The 21,629-nt window shown below is 66.1% G+C and overlaps 1 protein-coding gene across 2 annotated transcripts in view; it reads left to right on the plus strand.

Moving 5' to 3' along the window:
• The window catches only part of LOC122477429 (cohesin subunit SA-2-like), a 65,167-nt gene that overhangs the window by 30,544 nt on the left and 12,994 nt on the right, over positions 1-21,629 (plus strand). For both annotated transcript variants that reach the window (XM_043570404.1, XM_043570405.1), the window contains 9 exons: positions 8,150-8,248; positions 9,656-9,735; positions 12,964-13,071; positions 13,769-13,880; positions 14,552-14,666; positions 17,350-17,453; positions 19,427-19,519; positions 19,632-19,721; positions 21,269-21,475. In XM_043570404.1, coding sequence (XP_043426339.1) covers positions 8,150-8,248; positions 9,656-9,735; positions 12,964-13,071; positions 13,769-13,880; positions 14,552-14,666; positions 17,350-17,453; positions 19,427-19,519; positions 19,632-19,721; positions 21,269-21,475 — 1,008 coding nt within the window. The remainder of the gene's footprint in view (positions 1-8,149; positions 8,249-9,655; positions 9,736-12,963; positions 13,072-13,768; positions 13,881-14,551; positions 14,667-17,349; positions 17,454-19,426; positions 19,520-19,631; positions 19,722-21,268; positions 21,476-21,629) is intronic.

Below are 21,629 nucleotides of genomic sequence, written 5' to 3' on the forward strand. Positions count from 1 at the left end.
CTCCTCTTCCTCCCCCTTCCTCCTCTCTCTCTCCTTCCTCTCCTCCCCCTCCCTTCTCCCTACTTTTCATACCCCTTCCCCCTCCTCCCCCTCCTCTCCCTCATTCTTCCCTCCTCCTCCTGATTCCCCCCTTCTCCTCGTCCCCTTCCTCTTCCTGACTCCTCCCCCTCTCCTTCCTCCCCTCCTTCATCCCCTTCCCCCTCCCCCCTCCTTCATCCCCCCTCCTCCTCCCCTCGCATTCCTCCCTTCCCTCCTCATCCCCCTCCTCTTCCTGACTCCTCCCCCTCTCCTCTTCCCCTCCTTCTTCCTTTCTCCGCCTCTCCTTTCTCCTCCTCTACTTTCTCCTCTCCCTCCTTCCCCTCTCCTTCCCTTCCTCCTCCTCTCCTTCCTCCCCTTTATCCTCTCCTTCCTTCTCTCTGTCCCCCTCTCCTTCCTCCCCTCCCTCCTCCTCTCCGTCCTCCCCCCCCTCCTCTCCGTCCTCCCCTCCTCCTCTCCTTCCTCCCCTCCCCTCCCCTCCCCTCTCCTCCCCTCTCCTCCCTCCCCTCCCCTCTCCTTCCTCCCCTCCCCTCCCCTCTCCTTCCCTCCCTCCTCCTCTCCTTCCCTCCCTCCTCCTGTCCTTCCTCCCTCCTCCTCTCCGTCCTCCCCCCCCTCCTCTCCGTCCTCCCCTCCCTCCTCTCCTTCCTCCCCTCCCCTCCCCTCCCCTCCCCTCCCCTCTCCTCCCCTCTCCTCCCTCCCCTCCCCTCTCCTTCCTCCCCTCCCCTCCCCTCTCCTTCCCTCCCTCCTCCTCTCCTTCCCTCCCTCCTCCTGTCCTTCCCTCCCTCCTCCTGTCCTTCCCCCCCTCCTCCTCTCCTTCCCTCCCTCCTCCTCTCTGTCCTCCCCTCCCTCCTCTCCTTCCTCCTCTCCTTCCTCCTCTCCCTCCTGCTTCCTCCCCTCCCTCCTCCTCTCCCTCCTCCCCTCCCTCCTCTCCCTCCTCCCCTCCCTCCTCTCCTTCCTCTCCTCCCTCCTCTCCTTCCTCCCCCTCTCCTTCCTCCCCTCTCCTTCCTCCCCTCCCTCCCCTCTCCTTCACCCCCCTCCTCCTCCCCTGTCATTCCTCCCCTCCCTCATCCTCTCTCCTCCTCCCCCCTCCTCCTTCCCCTCTCCCTCCTCCTCTCTCCTCCTCCCCCCCTCCTCCATCCCCCCTCCTCTTCCTGGCTCCTCCCCCTTCTCCCCTCCTGACTTCTCCCCCTCTCCTTCCTCCTTCTCCTCTCCCCTCTTCCTCCCCCACCTCCTTCCTCCCCTCCCCTCCCCTCTCCTTCCCTCCCTCCTCCTCTCCTTCCCTCCCTCCTCCTCTCCGTCCTCCCCTCCCTCCTCTCCTTCCTCCTCTCCTTCCTCCTCTCCCTCCTGCTTCCTCCCCTCCCTCCTCCTCTCCCTCCTCCCCTCCCTCCTCTCCCTCCTCCCCTCCCTCCTCTCCTTCCTCCCCTCCCTCCTCTCCTTCCTCCCCCTCTCCTTCCTCCCCCTCTCCTTCCTCCCCTCCCTCCCCTCTCCTTCACCCCCCTCCTCCTCCCCTGTCATTCCTCCCCTCCCTCATCCTCTCTCCTCCTCCCCCCCTCCTCCTTCCCCTCTCCCTCCTCCTCTCTCCTCCTCCCCCCTCCTCCATCCCCCCTCCTCTTCCTGGCTCCTCCCCCTTCTCCCCTCCTGACTTCTCCCCCTCTCCTTCCTCCCCTCCCTCCCCTCTCCTTCACCCCCCTCCTCCTCCCCTGTCATTCCTCCCCTCCCTCATCCTCTCTCCTCCTCCCCCCCTCCTCCTTCCCCTCTCCCTCCTCCTCTCTCCTCCTCCCCCCCTCCTCCATCCCCCCTCCTCTTCCTGGCTCCTCCCCCTTCTCCCCTCCTGACTTCTCCCCCTCTCCTTCCTCCTTCTCCTCTCCCCTCTTCCTCCCCCACCTCCTTCCTCCCCTCCTTCTCCCCCACCTCCTTCTCCTCCCACTGAACCCTCCCACTCCTCCCCCTTCCCTTCCTCCCCTCCCCCTCCCCATAGCCCTCCCCCCTCCCCCTCCCCTCTCTCTTCCCTCCCTTCCTCCTCCTGATTCCATCTCCTCCCCCTCCCCAGCTCTGCCCATCCCCCTCCCTCCTCCTCTGCCTCCCCCTCCTGACTCCTGAGCTGGGGCTCTTGTCTCATGGGCATTGCCGGAAGGGGGCAGGTGTGCAGGGACGGGGAATCTCCACGTGGTGCGCTCACTGCTTGCGCGCTGGTTGCAGGCGAGGCGCTAGGTAAGGTTCCGCGTTCTCTGCGTTTTACCTCTTGATGGTTTATCGTGCTGTGAGGACAGACGGCGCGTTGGCGCGTGCACGCCGTGGATCGCAGGGTGGATGCTGGTCGCGTGTGCTGGCCGGTGCTGGGTTCCAGAGTGGAGACGGGGCATGTTCTCTGAGGTGAAGGGTAGTAACAGGACGGGGACACCGGACCGTTTCTTCCGTCCGCCGGAGCTTGTGGTGGTGCCCAGGCCACCGCGACGGAACGCCACCGGCCGGGACTCGTAAACCACACGCGTTCACGGCTCACATCTGGGGCTGGGTGTCCCACCCAGGTCAAGGCCGGCCGACTCGGGGTCTGGAGAGGACCTCCTCCCCGGGCCGTTTGCCCCACGTGGGGGAGGCGAGGGTCAGGGAGCTGTCTGGGGCGTAGTTGGGCAGCACGGTGATCCCAAGGTGGGGGCTCCGCCCTCAAGGCCGCAGCGCCTCCCTGAGGCCCCGCCTCCACGCACGTTCTTCTGGGGGGCTGGGACTTCGCGTCCGCCCTTGGCGGGCGCAGGGACGCTGGTCTGGAGCGGCGGCTGGCTGCTTTCCGCAGCTGCCTGAGTGCAGCTGGCTTAGTGCAGACGCAGCACTACAGTGACTTTCCTGGGTCTCGGGGGCTGCTTGGCATCCGCCAACGGAGCCCGTGTGCGGAGGGAGGAGGGCGGGCAGGGCAGGGCAGCGTTGTGGGCAGCGCAGGTCCTGGGGCGGGGGGGGCGCTGTGGGCGGCCGTGACTGCAGCTCCGGGCGGGCGGTGGCCTCCGGGGTGCTTCCTGGCACCTGGGGAGCCGGGATGCACAGCGTGGCTTCGCTCTTCTGCCCACCCCCCCACTCTGCTCTGTATGGGGTGGGGTGAGCGGCCGTCAGGAGGGCGGGCGTCGGGAGCCTCTTCTGTGCACCAGGGAAGGGCTGCCAGAACGTCCCCAGCAGCGGTGTCCCTGAATGCGGCCGACGGATGTGGGCTCTGCTGGCCTACAGGGACCACGCGGCGCAGCCCGGGGCCGGGTCGTCACGAGAAGCCTCGCCCCACCGCGTAGCGCGTGTGTGGCCCAGGGCCTGTGTGCAGCTTCGGGCTGTGTGCTCTGTAAGTGCTGCTCAGGTCCAGGAACAATCCCTCAGGGACGGACTTGGTTTCCTACAGAGACGTGGGGGGCGGACAGGTCGCACGCATGCCCTGCACTTGGGATTTGGCGGTGGGGAGGTGTTTCTCTCCATCAGGGGGGTTGTGCTGTCACTCACTGAGGAGGGTGGTAATGTCAACGCTGGAAGAGGTCGCTCAGAAATAAGCCGTGTTGCTAAGTCCACCCGTGCAGGGCATGTTTATTTTCTCTGCTTAAGAGACACATCTTCCGGGGGCACCTGGCTGGCCCCGTTGATGGGGCCTACGACTGTTGACTTTGGAGTCCTGAGTTTCAGCCCCAGGTTGGGTATGGGGCTTTAAAATTCATTTTGAAAAACACAATAAAGATGCACAAGGCTGTGTTAAGCGTGGACACTAAATTAATCCGCACATGAGGCAGGACAAATACCCCACATGACGTGGCAACCATCTCTCCCAGTGCTGGAGGCTGGGAGTCTGAGATCCTGGCTGGGCAGAGACTAGGAGGTTGAGATCCAGGCAAGGCTGAGGCTGAAAGTGTGAGGCCCAGTAGGGCCTGACTCAGGGACTCTGACATCCAGGAAGGGCCAAGGCTGGGGGTCCGAGGTCCAGGAGGGGTAGAGGCTGGAGGTGTGAGATCCAGGCAGGGCAGAGGCTGGGAGTTTGAGATCCAGGAAGGGTGGAGGCTGGGGGTCTGACATCCAGGCAGGGCCGAGTGGGGGTTCTGAGATCCTGGCTGGGCAGAGACTGGGAGGTTGAGATTCAGGAGGTGCCAAAGCTTGGGGTCTGAAATCCAGGAGGGGCCGCGGCTGAGTGTGAGGCCCAGTAGGGCCTGAGTCAGGGACTCTGACATCCAGGCAGGGCTGAGGCTGGGAGTCTGAGATCTAGGTGGGGCCGAGGCTGGGGGTCTGAGATCCAGGTAGGGCCAAGGCTGGGGGGTCTGAAGTCCAGGCTGGGCTGAGGCTGGGAGGTTGATTTCCAGGAGGTGCCGAAGCTTGGAGTGTGAAATCCAGGAGGGGCTGAGGCTGAAAGTGTGAGGTCCAGTAGGGCCTGAGTCAGGGCCTCTGACATCCAGGTAGGGCTGAGGCAGGGACTCTGAGATCTAGGTGGGGCCGAGGCTGGGGGTCAGATCCAGACAGGGCTGAGGTTGGGGGTCTGACTTCCAGTCAGGGCTGAGGCTGGGAGTCTGAGGTCCAGGTAGGGCGGAGGCTGGAAGTCTGATGTCCAGGAGGGCCTGAGTCTGGGACTCTGACCTCCAGGACGGGCTGAGCCTGGGAGTCTGAGGTCCAGGCAGGGCTGAGGCTGGAGGTCTGAGATCTAGGCAGGGCTGAGGCTGGGAGTCTGAGATCCAGGAGGGGTGGAAGCTGGGGGTCTGAGATCCAGGCAGGGCCGAGTGGGGGTCTGAGATCCTGGCTGGGCAAAGACTGGGAGGTTGAGATCTCGGAGGTTCCGAAGCTTGGGGTCTGAAATCCAGGAGGGGCCAAGGCTGGGAGTCTCAGTTCCAAACAGGGCTGAGCCTGAGAGGTTGAGACCCAGGCAAAGCCGAGACTGAAAGTGTGAGGCCCAGTAGGGCCTGAGTCAGGGACTCTGACATCCAGGTGGGGCTGAGGCTGGGGGTCTGAGATCCAGGCAGGGCTGAGACTGGTGGTCTGAGGTCCAGGCAGGGCTGAGGCTGGGAGTCTGAGATCCAGGGAGGGCTGGAGGTTGGGAGTCTGAGATCCAGGCAGGGCCGAGCCTAGGAGTCTGAGATCCAGCCAGGGCCAAGGCCGGGAGTCTGAGATCCAAGCAGGGCTGAGGCTGGGAGTCTGAGATCCAGGCAGGGGTGGGGCCAGGAATTTCATATCCAGGCAGGGCTGAGGGTGGGAGTCTGAGATCCAAGTGGGGCTGTGTCTGGGACTGTAAGTCCAGTGGGGGCTTAGCTTGGGGGTCTGAGATCCATGCAGGGTTGAACCTGGGGGTGAGGTCCAGGCAGGGCTGAGGCTGGGGATCTGAGATCCAGGCAGGGCTGAGACTGGTGGTCTGAGGTCCAGGCAGGGCTGAGGCTAGGAGTCTGAGATCCAGGGAGGGCTGGAGGCTGGGAGTCTGAGTCCAGGCAGGGCAGAGGCTACAAGTCTGAGGCCCAGGAAGTGCCGAGGTGGGGAGTCTGAGATCAAGGAGGGCCTGAGTCGGGGAATGTGACGTCCAGGAAGGATTGAGCTTGGGGGTCTGAGGTCCATGCAGGGCTGAGTCTGGGAGTCTGAGGTTCAGGCAGGGCTGAGGATGGGGGTCTGAGGTCCAGGCGGGGCTGAGTCTGGAGGTCTGAGGTCCAGGAGGGCCTCAGTCTGGGAATCTGACACCCCTAGGAGGGGCTGAGCTTGGGGGTCTGAGATCCATGTAGGGCTAAGGTTGGGAGTCTGAGGTCCAGGCAGGGCAGGGGCTGGAGTCTGAGATCCAGGCAGTGGGGGCCAGGAGTCTGAGATCCTGGCTGGGCCGAGCCTGGGGGTCTGAGATCCAGGCAGGGCTGAATCGGGGAGTGTGAGGTCTAGGGGTGCGTGAGACTGGAAGTTTGACGTTCAGGCAGGGCCGAGACTGGGATTCTGAGAATCAGGAAGTGCTGTGGCTGGGGGTCTGAGATCTAGGAGGGAGGAGACTGGGAGGTTGAGATCCAGGCGGGTTGAGGCTGGGAGTGTGAGGTCCACGCAGTACTGAGGCTGGGAGTCTGAAATCCAGGCAGGGCTGAGGCTGGGAGCCTGAGATCCAGGCAGGGCCGAGGCTGGGAGTCTGAGGTCCGGCAGGGCCAAGGCTGGGAGTCTGAGTTCTAGGCAGGGCCAAGGCCAGGAGTCTGAGATCCTGGCTGGGCCGAGTTTGGGAGTTTGAGATCCAGGCTGGGCCGAAACTGGGGGTCTGAGATCCAGGCAGGGCTGAGGCTGGGGTCTGACTTCCAGGCAGGTCCAAGGCTGGAAATCTGAGGCCCAAGCAGGGCCCAAACTGGGAGGCTGAGATCCAGGCAGGGCTGAGGCTGCGGATATGAGATGCAGGCAGGTCTGAGGCTGGGAGTCTGAGATCCTGACCAGGCTGAGTTTGGGAGTTTGAGATCCAAGTTGGGCTGAGGCTGGGAGTCTGATATCCAGGCATGGCCGAGGCTGGGATTCTGAGGTCCAGGCAGGGCAGAGGCTGGGGGTCTGAGGTCCAGGCGGGGGTGGGGCCAGGAATCTGATATCCAGGCAGGGCTAAGGGTGGGAGTCTGAGATACATGCAGGGTTGAACCTGGGGGTCTGAGGTCCAGGTAGGGCTGAGGCTGGGGGTCTGAGATCCAAGCAGGGATGAGGCTGGGAGTCTGAGATCCATGCGGTGCCGAGGCTGGGACTCTGAAATCCAGGCAAGGCTGAGGATGTGAGTCTGAGGTCTATGCAGGGCTGAGACTGGGGGCCTGAGATCCAGGGTTGGCCAAGGCCGGGGGCCTGAGATCCAAACACAACTGATCCTGGGATTATGAGGTTCAGGCAGGGCTGAGGCTCGGGCCTGAGATTCAGCGGGGGCTGATGCTGGGGGTCTGATGTCCAGTCAGAGCTGAGTCTGGGGGCCTGAGATCGAGGCAGGGCTGATCTGGGGGTTGGAGGCCCTGCAGGGCTGAGGTGGGGGCCTGAGATCCAGGCAGGGCTGAGGCTGGGGGCCTGAGGCTCGGCGAGGCTCGGGGTGTGAGATCCAGGCAGGGCTGATGCTGGGGGTTTGAGGTGCAGGCAGGGCTGAGGTGGGGGCCCGAGATCCAGGTAGGGCTGCGTCTGGGTGCCAGAGATCCAGGCAGGTCTGGATGCTGGGAGTCTGAGATCCCAGCAGGGCTGACGCCGGGGGCCTGAGGCTCAGCCGAGGCCGGGGGTTTGAGATCCAGGCAGGGTTGATCCTGGGGGTCTGAGGTCCAGGAAGGGCTGAGGCTGGGGGTGTGAGATTCAGTCAGGGCTGAGGCTGGGACTCTGAGGTCCAGGCAGGGCCGAGGCTGGGGGTGTGAGATCCAGGCAGGTCTGAGGCTGGGGGTTTGAGGTGCAGGCAGGGCTGAGGTGGGGGCCTGAGATTCAGGCAGGGCTGCATCTGGGGGTCGGAGGCCCTGCAGGGCTGAGGTGGGGGCCTGAGATCCAGGCAGGGCTGCATCTGGGTGCCTGAGATCCAGGCAGGTCTGGAGGCTGGGAGTCTGAGGTTCAGGCAGGGCCGAGGCTAGGGGTGTGAGATCCAGGCAGGGCTGAGGTTGGGGGTCTGAGATCCAGGCAGGTTTGAGGCTGGGGGTCTGAGATCCAGAAGGGTGGAGGTGGGGGCCTGAGATCCAGGCAGGGCTGAGTCTGGGGGCCTGAGCCTCGGCCGAGGCTGGGGTTTGAGGTCCATGCAGGGCTGAGGCTGTGTGCTCCTGATCCCCGCGCCTGGGTGTGGGACTGGGTGTGGGACGTGGCTCCTCCCTGTGCCCTCTGGTGGTCGTGCTCTGTGCAGGTCCGTGTGCTGGTTCAGGCTTCTCATTAGGACCGTGTCGTATGGAACCAGTGCTCCCTCTAGCGACTTCATTTTCCCGATCCGCTGATTTTCGACCCCAGGGGCACACAGTCCCGTCCTGAGGTCCTGGGGGTGCGGGCTTCAACCTGGGCCATGGGTCGCGCCGTGCCGCCCCTGCGGGCTGTTTGCCGGCCGCGTGGGGGCTGCCGACTCGCACAGCCCACGTGGAAGGCGAGGCCCAGGGCCCGAGGGGTGTGTCTGCTGGGGAGTCTTGGTGGGGGGCTGCCCTTCCGTGGTGACCGGCCCCGTTTCTCTGTCCTAAAGGACGCCAGCGTGCGGATGAAGTGCATCCTGGCGCTGAAGGCGCTCTACGAGAAGAGAGAGTCGGCTATGAAGCTGGGCCTTTTCTTCCACAAGTTCAAGGTGAGTGAGATTCCGCGTCTTGGCCACCGGGGGCGCCAACCCGAAGCGTCGCCATGGACGTGCGGACCTCGGGCTGCGGCCATCAGCCGCTCGGGCTTCGGACCGCCGGCCGCGTCTCCGCCCGCTGCCTGGGGCCGCGTCCTGCGACCGCGAACCGGAAGCCCCCCTCCCCCCCGGGGCCCGTCGGGCGAGCCGCCCGCGCTTCAGAGCGCACCAGGTGACACGGGCGGAGCGTGGGCACACCCCGGTGGGTCAGTCGCGTGCTGGCGGGAGTTTTCGGGTGTGGGAGGGGGAAGGGTCAGCGCCCGCCGTGCCGACACAGGCACACTGCTGTCGCTGGGTTGCGAGGCTCCGTGCCCCGCGTGCCGGGCCGCTCAGGGACGGTGCGACCGAAGCAAGTGCCCGGGACGATGCGGGCTGGAGCTCACGGTGAACTTGTGCTCAACCTGTTCCTGAATTTGGGGGCCGCGCTACCACCCGGGATGCTGCGTGAGGCCCCACTGCCCGACGTGGACGGCAGGGCTCGGCGAGGACTCCCCTCCGCGGGGCAGGGCCGTCGGGGACTCGGACCGGGCCCCGTGGCTGCTTGGGAGCAGGGGTCGGGCCACGTCGGTGCCAGTGAATGTGTAGCCAGCGACGCGGGGCAGGGTGGGGGGGGGGGCACCAGCAGTTTGTCTCCCCCTCCGGGGGCGTGTGGGAGAAAGCAGCCTTCCTTGACCCTGTCCGGGTCCCCTGCTGGGCGTGAGCAGGAAACCCACGCGGGCGGGCCACGCGTAGAGAGGCGCGAGGGGTCAGTTAGAAGTGTGCAGGGGGGAACTCTAGTGTCCACGGGGGGGGGGGAGGCGGGGACGGACGGAGGGCCTCCTGGAGGTGGTGGTGAGTCCCCATGGAGGACAGCGCAGTGCCCAACCTGTGCACCGACCGGGAGCCACGGCCCCTTCGTGAGCGCAAGGGTCGTGCAAAGTCACCTACGTAGGAGAGAAAGGCTGCGGAGGCTCCTGGCGGGAGGCGCACACGTCCTGCAGAGCTCATGTCCCCACGGGCTGGGTGCGCAGGTGGCCGGCCTCTTCCGGAGACTCGGCGTGGTCAGGGGCGCTTCCCGGCAGCCTCGAGGCTCCAGGGCTCCTGCCTCCTGATTTCTGTGCCGAGGAATTCCGTCTCCCCGTGGGTCCACATCAGCGGCTGACGCCTGGGGACGCTCAAACTCTGGGGACACGTGGTTGTCACCACCGTGTAACATCACTGTGTGCGCGCTGCCGGCGTCTGCGGGGACCAGGGATGCGGCCCGATGACCCTCACGGTGTGCGGGACTCCTGCCCGAGGGGACGGCCCGGCCCCGCCCCGCCGCGTCCTCCATCCACGGTGCCGTAACCAAGCGGGCTTGTTGTGTTCTCTCGCTTCCCCTAGAAACGAATCCTGTCGATGACCCAGGACAGGCAGCCGGAGATCACGTCCGAGTGCATGCAGCTCCTGCGGCTTATATCCGAGTGAGTAGCCCTGCGGCCGTGTGGAGCCGTGTGTACCCGTGCGTGGCCCTGCATCTGTGCAGAGCACTGCGTCCGCGCGGAGCCCTGCGGCCGTGCGGAACCGTGCGTCCGTGCGTGTCTGTGCGTGGCCCTGCATCCGTGCGGAACCGTGCGTCCGTGCGGAATCCTGCGTCCAGAGCGCGTTTCCAGACCACGTGGGTGGCGGGCCGGGAGCGCTGGGCGCGCAGTTATCACGTGTGCCGCTGGCGGACCGCGGGGTGACCGTGTGCGGTGTGCAGCCCCCCCCCCCCCCCCCCCCCCCCGGCGTAGCCGCGTGATGGTCAGCTCGCATCCTTGGGTGTGTTTGCACCGTTGCTCAGTTGGAGATCTCTGTGGCCGGCGCCCTTGCGTACGATGCGACGCAAGGGCTTGTCGGGACCTGGCTTCCTGTTCGTGGGCTCGGGGGTTCCCTGTGAGGTCCCTTCTGCCGCTGCCCTGCATCAGGGGCTCTGATGGGGCCAAGGTGCTGGTGTACAAGAGGCAGCTGCAACCCGGCCAGGTCCTCAGAACCTTCTGGAAGCTCCCGGGTCCCCGCGTGCACTTGGGATACACACTGCAGGTGACAGCCGACTCGTCGAGTCAGGTGTCAGACATTGATGTGAGACGTCTCTGGAACGGGGGACATGGGGACGCGACCTCCCACTGGGCCGCCACGCCTAAATGCCGCGGTTGGTGCCGTGGGAACGTCTCGTGCCCTGAAGGCCAGCGTGGTGCCGTCTGTCCGCCCTGTGCGGAGGACGGAGTGGGGCCCTGGTGGGCGCCCGACCCTCCTTGGGTGTGCACCCCGACACGGCCCAGACGGACGGAGGCTGTCGCAGCCAGAGACGGGGACGAGCACGGGCACCAGACTTCCCGTGTGTTGCACGGAGGTCCCGCCAGTGGCCGGGACCACCCAGCACCCACCCGTCCTGCGCCACCGCCCGAGGGCAGTGGCTGGGTGATAAGGTGGCGTATTTTACAAGGCAGCCGTCTGGCCAGAGCCAGCCCACACAAGTGCCACGATCTGGGTCAGTGACCCAGTTCGCGAATGCGTGTCTGCGTGGACTCCTGTCCAGGGTGCTTTGCAGGCGGGCCGCGGGGCCGCGTGTCCCCTGATACTGACTTGGAGAAGCTCTTACCCGTGTGGCTTCCGACACGTGTATGCAAAAGCCCCCCCGGTGGGGACCTGAGCTCCCCCGTCTGCTCCCCAGCCGCCCCCTCCCCCCACCCGCCAGCAGACACTGACACACGGAACAGGCTCTGACGTGGCATACCACGTGTGTCTGGCTTCCTGCAGTCAGTGACGGTCTGCGATGAGTCGATGGTCAGAAGCCACGCTCTCACGAGGAAGTGTCCATGGGTGATGCCGTGTTGTCAGCCTGACTGCTGACGTGGTTGGAGGGGGCAGCTCCCACGTGATTCCAGAAAATCTGTGAGGAGTTCCCCAGATGGGTTAACACGTGAATCCTCAGATCAGTAAAGCACATTGTCCTCCCCGGTGTGGTGGGCCACATCTAATCACTCGAAGGTCCGCGTAACAAAACGTGGAGGCAGTTCACGTGGCCCGGCTTGACTCCCAGCCGAGGCGTCCATCTTTTCATACCCTGGGCAGTCCCCCTCCCAGGTCCTGGGGCCGCAGCCACGTTCCGAGTCGTGGGCGGGCCCCCGCTAACTGGGCTCGGTCGTGGGCAGAGCCCGTGTGCCCCACGTTGCACAGAACCAGGCGGCTTTGGGGTTTGACTTGGACAAGTCAAGCTCAGGGCTGACTTGGACCCCCCAAGGGTGCTCCTTGTGTGCCCAGAACCCCGAGGACAAACGCAGGCGTCCCCCGGGGTTGTCCCCCAGGCATCAGAGGTCGTCCACCACCGTTCAAAGCCCAGACCGGGAGGCGGGTAGGCCACCTGCCTGTGTTTCTGCCGGTGTGGGAACGTCCCTGTGGCTGTGTTTGCACAGCGCTGTGTTCTGCTCACGCGGGTTCACTGGATGCGTTTGGGTAAAGGGTCACACTGGTGACATCCTCCCAGGTGGTGTCAGGGGTGTCCCCCACTCATCCCCTGACTGCTCCCAGTATGGGTGCCTGTGGACATCTGCCTCCTGTCCGTGGTCGCCCCCTGTGTGCCCGCCTGCTGCGCATCAGTGATTGGCCCTGCATAGTTGCCCCTGCGTGTGCGTCCCACGCGGTTGCCTGCTGCCCCTGCGTGTGCGCCCCTGCGTGTGCGCCCGCTGCCCCCGCGTATGCGCCCCTGCGTGTGCACCCCTGTGGGGTCGCCCGCTGCTCCTCCAAGTGCGCCCCCGTGGGGTCGCCTGCTGCCTCTGTATGCGCCCCTGCGTGTGCGCCCCCGTGGGGTCACCTCCTGCCTCTCCGTATGAGCCCCTCCGTGTGCGCCCCTGCGGGGTCGCCTCCTGCCTCTCAGTATGCGCCCCTGCGTGTGCGCCCCCGTGGGGTCACCTCCTGCCTCTCCGTATGCGCCCCTCCGTGTGCGCCCCTGCGGGGTCGCCTCCTGCCTCTCAGTATGCGCCCCTGCGTGTGCGCCCCCGTGGGGTCACCTCCTGCCTCTCCGTATGCGCCCCTCCGTGTGCGCCCCCGCGGGGTCGCCTCCTGCCTCTCAGTATGCGCCCCTGCGTGTGCGCCCCCGCAAGGTCGCCTCCTGCCTCTCCGTATGCGCCCCTGCCCCTGTGTATGCGCCCCTGCGTGTGCACGCCCGTGGGGTCGTCCGCCGCCTCTCCATGTGCACCCCTGCGTGTGGGCCCCCACGGGGTCTCCCTCTGCCCCTGCGTGTGCGCCCACTCTCGGTTGCCTGCTTGGAGTCAAGAGCACTGCTCCTGGGGAGGGTCAGGTGACAGGTGGCTCAGGTGCACACGTGGGAGAGGACAGAGTGGTTTTCCCTTCCTTTGGGGCTAGCAGTTGGCTGGAGGGGAAGGAACCCAGACACGGAGGCCCTGCGGGGGGGAGGCCTTCCCAGGAGGCTGCTCACATCGTCTTGGCTCACGTGGGTCCTTCTCGCGTGGCCTCAGCTCCTGTCCTGCGATGTGGGCCGCCCCAGGGGAGCTCGGTCCGGCAGGAACTGCAGGGGCGGGGGGCACGTCTAGGGGAAGCCAAGGTTGGGGCCCTCGATTTAGCGAAGAGCCTCCCTTCGCTCTCCGCGGGGACAGGCGCCTGTGGCCGTGTCCCGCGTGCACGGGCCCGGACTGACGCGCGTCTCCCCTCAGGCACTACGTGGGCGTGTTCTCATCCATGGAGTACGTCTTCCTGTTCCAGTTCGTGTACGCGGCCTACAGGCCCATGGCGACCGCCGCGGGCGAGCTCATCTGTAAGAGGTAAGGCCGGGACACGTGAGGGTGTCTCCAGGGCTGTGATGTCACCGTGATGTTTGGGGGGGGGGGGAGGGGGGGTCCCGCGTCCTGCCAGGTGGACTCGCAGATGGAGGAGGGTGGGGGCAGTGGGAGGCCCCAGGGACCAGGGGAACAGCAGGGCCCTGAGCAGGGGCTTGCACAGGACAGCAGGTGTGGGCCCCGAGGCACAGGACAGGATGGATGGAAACGTCAGCGCAGAGGACGCGCGTGGCTGGGGGTGGATGGACTTGATCGCGTTACAGGCACGCCCCTTCCTGCATTGGTCTGACCAGGTGGTAGAGGCCCCCTCGAGGCCCCGCCCCCCCCCCCCGCCCTGAGGTCCTGTCCTGGGCCACCTGGCTGTCTCGCCCTCCCTAATGGGTCTGCGTTCAGGCGAGGGTCCGTGTCCTTTGGGGGTTTGACGTGCGGCAACAGGGGGCAGTCCTGTTGTCTGTTCCCGCTGCAGTGCTGGCCTGAGTGGCAGTGGGTCGGACAGACAGAAGTCATTCTAGAGCTTTCCTCCCTGGGCCGTGTCCTGCGCCCGCGGCCTCCCGGCGCGCCTGCTCCCCAGCTCCCTGCGTTGCACGTGTGCGTGCAGGGAGCCACAGGACCTCGGGCACCAGCAGGTGCGGGAGCCCCCCGTCCAGGCTGATGCTGGGGTCGCTCTTTCTGATCCCACTAGGCTCCTGGCCCCTCCGCCCCAAGAAGGTTTCTTTGGTCAAAACCCTCCCGACGAGTTTGACAGAAACATCCAGAACATGAAGACGCTCATCGACTTCTACCTGCAGGGCGAGGTGAGGGTGTGGCAGCACAGGGCCCGGGGCCGGGTTGTCCGAGTTGCGGGAGGGACCTGGACCCGTGTCCTGCAGCCCACGTTGCACGCCACGTCCCGTGTCCCACGCCCCGTGTCCCGTGCCGCGTCCTGCGTCCGGTGTCGGGCTGACACGCGGCTTGCTTCCTGTGTGAATGTCTGCCGTGGGCACACGGGCGTCGGGGCTCTGGGTGGGTGTCCCCGTTTGTCCTCACGTGTCCACCACATGGGTGGGTCGGGGAGGGGGCCGTTCCTGCCCATGTCCTCACGTGTCCCCTCCACCAGGTGTCACCACGTGTCCACCCCTGGTTGTCACACGTCCCCTGTGTCATCAGGTGTCTGCCTGTGTCATTACGAGTCCCCTCTGTCATCACACGCCCCTCACGTCGCGTGTCCTTTCTGTGTCATCACACGTTCCCCGTCGTCACGTGTCCCTCATGTTGTCACGTATCCTCCTCGCCCTTGCCACGCATTCCTTCTACGTCGTGTTGTCATGTGTCCCCCCTGCGTCCTCACACGTCCCCCTGCCTGTGTCATCACACGTGCCCTGTGTCCTCAGTGTCCCCCGTGCCGCGTATCGCGTGCTCCTGTAACATCATCGTGTCTTTCCTTCCGCGTCGTCACGACCTTACACGTGTGGCCCGTCCCTGTCAGTTCCACAGACACGTCCCATACCTGGTGGACGGCCTGTGGGACGCGGCGCCCGCCCTGGTCCGGAACTGGGAGTGCATGACGGCCCTGCTGCTGGAGCCACGTGGCGGGCGCCAAGGTGAGCGTGGCCAGAGGCCGGCTCTGAGTCGTGGATGGGGGCCAGCGATCCCGCTGGCCTCCCGGCCGTCCCTGCCAGGCACACCATCCCCCCGTCCTGCTGTCCCTGTTCCTCCGTGAGCCACTGGCTGCTGTGTCCCGCTGCCCCCGTGTCCCGCTGTCCCCCGTGTCCTTCCGTCCCTGTGTCCCGCTGCCCCCCTGTGTCCCGTGTCCTTCCGTCCCTGTGTCCTGCTGTCCCCCGTGTCCTGCTGCCCCCCGTGTCCTTCCGTCCCTGTGTCCTGCTGTCCTGTGTCCTGCTGTCCCCGTGTCCCGCTGTCCCCTGTGTCCTGCTGTCCCTGTGTCCCACTGTCCCCCATGTCCTGCTGTCTCCCCTGTCCTGCTGTCCCATGTCCTGACATCCCTATTCCTCTGTGACTTGCTGTGCCCCCCCGTGTCCTGCTGTCCCCTCCTGGTGTCTCACCGTTCCCTCCTCCCCGTGTCCCACTGCCCCCAGGCCTCCGTCCTGCCAAGCGTCTGTCCATACAGGCAGTGACACAGCCCTGTCGAGGCCCCTGTGCTGCACCCGCTCCCTGAGTGGCTGCTTGGGGAGCATACCCATGCTTTCCCACGGTGAGGGGTCCTCGGCCTCGAGGCTGCGGTGTCACAAGGCTCTAGTGTGGGGTCCACAGGACGAGGGCCACAGACTGACTTCCCATAAGACGATCAGCCTGGGGAGCCACGGAAGCCCAAAGCCCGGGCCCCAGAGTCAGGGTGCAGGGTGGGCAGAGTGCCCAGCGGATCACCCCCAAGCAGCTGGGGTGTCCTCGCCTGCCCCTCCAGGCCCAGGAGACAGCCCGTCCTCCCTGCCAAACTCCCCTCGGCAGACACAGCTGTCGTCGGCCACAGCCAGGAGTCCCGGTGCCATTTATGACGTAGCCCAGGCCTGTCACGTTCCTGGAGGGACCCGCAGCTCTCACCGTGCTCCTTGGGGTCCCTGAAGGGGCCTGTTTCTTTGTCATGGGGATGCCTCCTTTCCTCTGACTGAAATCTCTGGGGCCCAGCTGTGTGGTCTGTGTTTCTTGGCTCTGACTGTGGGCCTGCTCCTGCTATGCCTGGGCTCATAGGGCTAGCTCCAGGACATGACAGACTAGGCAGGAGACCCATGTGTGACATTCTCAGGCTGGCTGTGACACATGATCTCAAACCCAGGAGTTAAATGAGAGTCCATCCTGTCTTAGGTCTGGAAACCAGAAGTCTGAGATACAGGCAGGGCAGGACCGCTGAGATCCAGGAGGGGCAGGGCCACTGAGATCCAGGAGGGGCAAGGCCTCTGAGATCCAGGCGGGGCAGGGCCACTGAGATCCAGGAGGGGCAGGGCCACTGAGACCCAGGCAGGGCAGGGCCACTGAGATCCAGGGGGGGCAGGGCCACTGAGATCCAGGCAGGGCAGGGCCGCTGAGATCCAGGAGGGGCAGGGCCGCTGCGACCCAGGAGGGGCAGGGCCGCTGCGACCCAGGCAGGGCAGGGCCACTGAGATCCAGGCAGGGCAGGGCCACTGAGACCCAGGCAGGGCAGGGCCACTGAGACCCAGGAGGGGCAGGACCACTGAGATCCAGGAGGGGCGGGGCCACTGAGATCCAGGAGGGGCGGGGCCACTGAGATCCAGGAGGGGCGGGACCACTGAGATCCAGGAGGGGCGGGGCCACTGAGATCCAGGCAGGGCAGGGCCACTGAGATCCAGGCAGGGCAGGGCCACTGAGATCCAGGCAGGGCGGGGCCACTGAGACCCAGGAGGGGCGGGGCCACTGAGATCCAGGCAGGGCAGGGCCACTGAGATCCAGGCAGGGCAGGGCCACTGAGACCCAGGAGGGGCGGGGCCGCTGAGATCCAGGCAGGGCGGGGCCACTGAGATCCAGGCAGGGCAGGACCACTGAGATCCAGGCGGGGCAGGGCCACTGAGATCCAGGAGGGGCAGGACCACTGAGATCCAGGCAGGGCTGTGCTCCCTCCAGAGGCTCCAGGGGAGGGTCCTTCCTGCCTCTTGCAGCTTCTGGGGCTCCAGGCATCCCTGGGATTGTGGCTGTGTCCCTCCCGTCTGTCCCCGCACCTCCACAGGGCTTCTTCTGTGTCTGTGTTGTTTTCTGTCTCTTATAAGGATATTTGTCATTGGGGTTAGGGCCACCCTCATCCAGGCTGACCTCATCTTGGGTCTTTCACTTAATCACATGTGCAAAGATTCGATTTTCCCACAAGGTCCCTTTGTGAGGCTTCGCGTGGGTGTGACTTTGGAGCGAAAGCCAGTGCAGAACGCTCCGTGAGCAGACCTGTGGTCAGCTGGATGGTTTTAGACCCGCGTGCTAGCATTTTGGGGCAAAGCCAGGTGAACCCCGGTCTGCGGTCCCGTCGGGTGCTACCCTGAGGACATGTGCGTCTGTCCCAGCCCGGGCCAGCGCCAGGTCCCACGTTGACCTGAACGGGTGACAGGGGGTCCCTTTGAGTGCGGTTTGAGCGGAGGGCTGGCCCCGGGGGCTCTGGTCTGTGTGTCACTGAGCCCACGAGCCGTCGGCCTGTGGCCGTGCCCGGGGGCCCCACCACGCTCGCCCTGCGCCGGGCTCCCCGAGGCCCCTCAGAGCCCTGCGGCGGCCAGAGCGCCGTGTGTCCCCGTGAGGCTCGGAGGGCGCTGACCGGACCCCGTCTCCTTGCAGCGCTGACGAGCCAGCAGGAGAGAGTCCTCATCGAGATCCTCGTGGCCGCCGTGCGACAGGCCGCAGAGGGCCACCCCCCTGCTGGCCGCGAACTGGGCAAGAGAGTCAGTGCCACCCCCGCCCCGCCCGGATGCGCTTCGTCCCCTGTGCTGACCGCTGCGCTGTGGCTGCTGCGCCCTTGCTGTCAGTGCCGGGGCTCTGGGGGTGCCCGCTGCGGCCTCGGGCTCGCGGGGCTCCCCCACCCCCACCCGCGCGGCCGCGCGATCGCTTGCTGCCTTGTGCTTGGCACGCTAGCTGCTCACTGGGCCGCTGGCTCTGCGGGCGGGGCTCCCGGCCACCCAGGTAGGTCTCGCTGACTGTGCCTCCCAGCTCCTGCCCGCCCCTCCTGCCGCTACCAGCCCTCTGCCAGCTGTTCCCGTGTGAGCCGTCCGCCTCCCTGGGGGGGGGCACCCCACAGTCCCCCCCACCTGGTTCACACCGGACACGGCAGTGTGTCAGCCAGCCCCCGAATCGTCTCTGTGTGGGTCTCTGGTGCTGCTGGGACAGAAGATCATACCCGGGGGGACCTAGGACCACAGGGGTTGGGCGTCCTGCCCCAGCTCTGGAAAAGAGGAGTCTGACATCCAGGCAGGGCAGGGCTGGCCAGATCCAGGCAGGGCAGGACCCCTGAGATCCAGGCAGGGCAAGGCCTCTGAGATCCAGGTGGAGCAGGGCCATTGACATCCATGAGGGGCAGGACTACTGAGATCCAAGCGGGGCAGGATCCCTGAGATGCAGGAGAGGCGAGACCACTGAGATCCAGGAGGGGCAAGGCCGGCCAGATCCAGGCAGGGCAGGGCCACTGAGACCCAGGAGGGGCGGGGCCGCTGAGATCCAGGCAGGGCGGGGCCACTGAGATCCAGGCAGGGCAGGACCACTGAGATCCAGGCGGGGCAGGGCCACTGAGATCCAGGAGGGGCAGGACCACTGAGATCCAGGCAGGGCTGTGCTCCCTCCAGTCCAGGCAGGGCGGGACCACTGAGATGCAGGCAGGGAAGGGCCGCTGAGATCCAGGAGGGGCAGGACTAGTCAGATCCAGGCAGGGCAGGGGCGCTGAGATCCAGGAGGGGCAGGGCCACTGAGGTCCAGGAGGGGCAGGACCCCTGAGATCCAGGCAGGGCAGGGCCACTGAGATCTAGGCAGGGAAGGGCCACTGAGATCTAGGCAGGGAAGGGCCACTGAGATCCAGGCAGGGCAGGACCACCGAGATCCAGGAGGGGCAGGGCCACTGAGTTCCAGATAGGACCACTGAGATCCAGGAGGGCAGGACCACTGAGATCCAGGCAGGGAAGGGCCATTGAGATCCAGGCAGGGCCACTGAGATCCAGGCGGGGCAGGGCCACTGAGATCCAGGAGGGGCAGGACCCCTGAGAACCAGGCAGGGCAGGACCACTGAGATCCAGGAGGGGCAGGGCCACTGAGATCCAAGGGCAGGGCCACTGAGATCCAGGAGGGGCAGGGCCACTGAGTTCCAGGTAGGACCACTGAGATCCAGTCAGGGAAGGGCCGCTGAGATCCAGGCAGGGCAGGGCTGATGAGATCCATGCAGGGAAGGACCACTGAGACCCAGGAGGAGCAGGACCTCGGGGATCCAGGCAGGGCTGTGCTCCCTCCAGAGGCTCCAGGGGAGGGTCTTTCCTGCCTCTTCCAGCTTCTGGGGCTCCAGGCATCCTTGAGCTTTTGGCCACATCCCTGCTGTCCTTGCTTCTATTTTCATGTGGCTGTCATGTTCTCCCCTGTGCATGTGTCTGGCTCTGTTCTCTGATGTCTCTTTTTAACGACACCCCAGTCCTACTGGATGAGGGTGTGCCGTAAGGCATGAACTGGGGGGAGACGACTCAGTTTTTCTTGACGGTTTCCGCGCACGTGAACTAGCGTATCTGGAACAAAACCGCAGCGTGACAATCTGGAGCCAGACCTGTGATGTGGGGGCAGCGCTGCCTGGGTGTGATCTGGGCCCGTGTTGGCCGGTCCCAGGGCCAGCATGAGACTCACACGGGTCGGCCGTGGGCTCAGGCCACGCTCGCTCTGCCCACAGGCCGCCAGGGAGGTGGACGGGACCCGCCGCTGGCGTGAGCGTGCCAGCATGAGCCGACACTTTGTGAAGGTGCTGCCCCAGCTGCTGTCCAAGGTGCGGAGCGGGGAAGGTCCCGGGGCGGGGGCGCGGGGAGGCGGCGGGGCCTGCAAGGGGCCTGCAGGGAAGGGGGCCGGCAAGGCCCCCTCCACACCTGCTCTGTGGGCAGTTTGCCGCGGACAAGGAGAAGGTGACGCCACTCCTGCAGATCCCGCAGTACTGCAACCTGGACGTGTATGGCAAGGACGGCCTGGGCTCGGTGAGTCACGGGCTCCGCCCCTCCCCCTGCCTTCTGCCCGTGGGGGCCGCCTTCCCCCTCCCCCGGCTTCAGGCGTGGGGCACGGCGGCCACCACATCGTCTGTCCCTGGGTCCTGCCACCTTCCCAAGGCCTGGGGCGTCACGCCCGCGAGGCTGCTCTTGCGTGCTGGTCTGGGCTGGTGGAGCGTCCCCCTGTCCAGGGCGGTGGCCCCGGGCCCTGTCTGGGGGTGTCTGGGTCACCTGGTCAATGCCTCCCTGCAGTTCGAGGCGGGCGGTGGGGCCCGATGACAGGGCGGGACCGGCAGGGCTGTGAAGACAGAGGCGCTGACCACTGTCTCGAGTTTTCATTCGTGAAGGTCAGATGCCTGGTTCTGGGTGGCGCCCTGGGGTCTGGTCGTCAGGGTGACCGTGGGCACAGAAACTGGTAAAGCCCCCGGGAGCTTGTGTGTTGTGCCCTGCGTGTGGGTACGGTCGGGGCGGGGGGCAGGAGAGGTGGGATCTGAGGGGGACCCTGGGGGCCCAGGCGGCTACTGGAACATTCCGCCCACGCTGTCCCCACCGCAGGTGCAGCCATCACCCATGGTGGTGGGAGGGTCCAGACACCTAGACTCACAGTTCCCGTGACCTCTTCCTCTTGGCCCCATGTTCCCCTCATTGACCCCACCTGGCCCTTTCTTTTGGCTCCTGACCTCCTCCCCTAACCTCTGACCTTCTCCCTGGCCTTTTATCCCGCAACCCTCTGAACTATCACCTTTCCCCTTGACCCAGGCATCCCCAGGCTTTCCCCCCTCAATGGCCTGACCTTTCCCCGGCACTTCCTCCTTGACTCTATGACCTCCACGACCTTTCCCCTCAGTGCCATGACCCCCTGACCCCGGATCTTTCCCCTTCCACCTCATGACCTCCCTGACCTCTCCCCCTCGGTGCCATGACCCCACGACCTCCCGACCCCTCTCCCTCGGTGCCATCAACCCGGCCTTTCCCCTCACTGCCATGACCCCACGACCTCCCGACCCTTCCCATCAACGCCATGACCTCACGACCCCAGATCTTCCCCCCTCCATCTCATGACCTCCCTGACCTCTCTCCCTCGGTGCCATGACCCCTGACCTTTCCCCTCACGGCCATGACCCCACGACCTCCCGACCCTTCCCCTCGGTGTCATGACCCCCTGACCCTGGATCTTTCCCCCTTCAACCCCATGACCTCCCTGACCTTTCCCCTCGGTGCCATGACCCCCTGACCATGACCTCCCCGACCTTTCCCCTCGGTGCCATGACCCCCTGACCCTGGATCTTTCCCCCTCCACCTCATGACCTCCCTGACCTCTCCCCCTCGGTGCCATGACCCCACGACCTCCCGACCCCTCTCCCTCGGTGCCATGACCCCCGACCTTTCCCCTCACTGCCATGACCCCACGACCTCCCGACCCTCCCCTCGGTGCCACGACCCCCAACCACCCGCCCCCCCCCCCCCCCCGACCTCTCCCGTCCGCCCCGTGCCACGGTCCCTGAGCGGTCGTCTGTCCCCCACCCCGCCGCCCGCAGTACCTGGACTCGGCCCTGCTGGAGCTGGACTGCCTCGTGCAGCGGCACTCGGACGTGGCGGTGCTGGAGGCCTGTGCCCGCGCCTACGGCGCCTACTGCTGCGAGGGGGGCTCCGCCCACTGCCAGGCCGCCCCCGCCTGCAGCCGGCTGGTGGACATGCTGGTGGACGCGCTGACTCCGCTGCTCGACGTGTTCCTCCAACACGAGGTGCCAGCTGTGGGGGCGGGCGTGGGGACGCGGAGGTGTCGGCGAGCGGGCGTGGGTGTGCGGCGTGTCGTGCGGGGTGGGGAGACCTCCACCGAGGCGGGCCACGCGCCGGCGAGGACGCTCAGCCTCCGCCCTCGGCGTTTCGTCGTCGGGC

The sequence above is a fragment of the Prionailurus bengalensis genome, chromosome X (assembly GCF_016509475.1).
Source record: "Prionailurus bengalensis isolate Pbe53 chromosome X, Fcat_Pben_1.1_paternal_pri, whole genome shotgun sequence".
In the NCBI taxonomy this organism is placed as follows: Eukaryota; Metazoa; Chordata; class Mammalia; order Carnivora; family Felidae; genus Prionailurus; species Prionailurus bengalensis.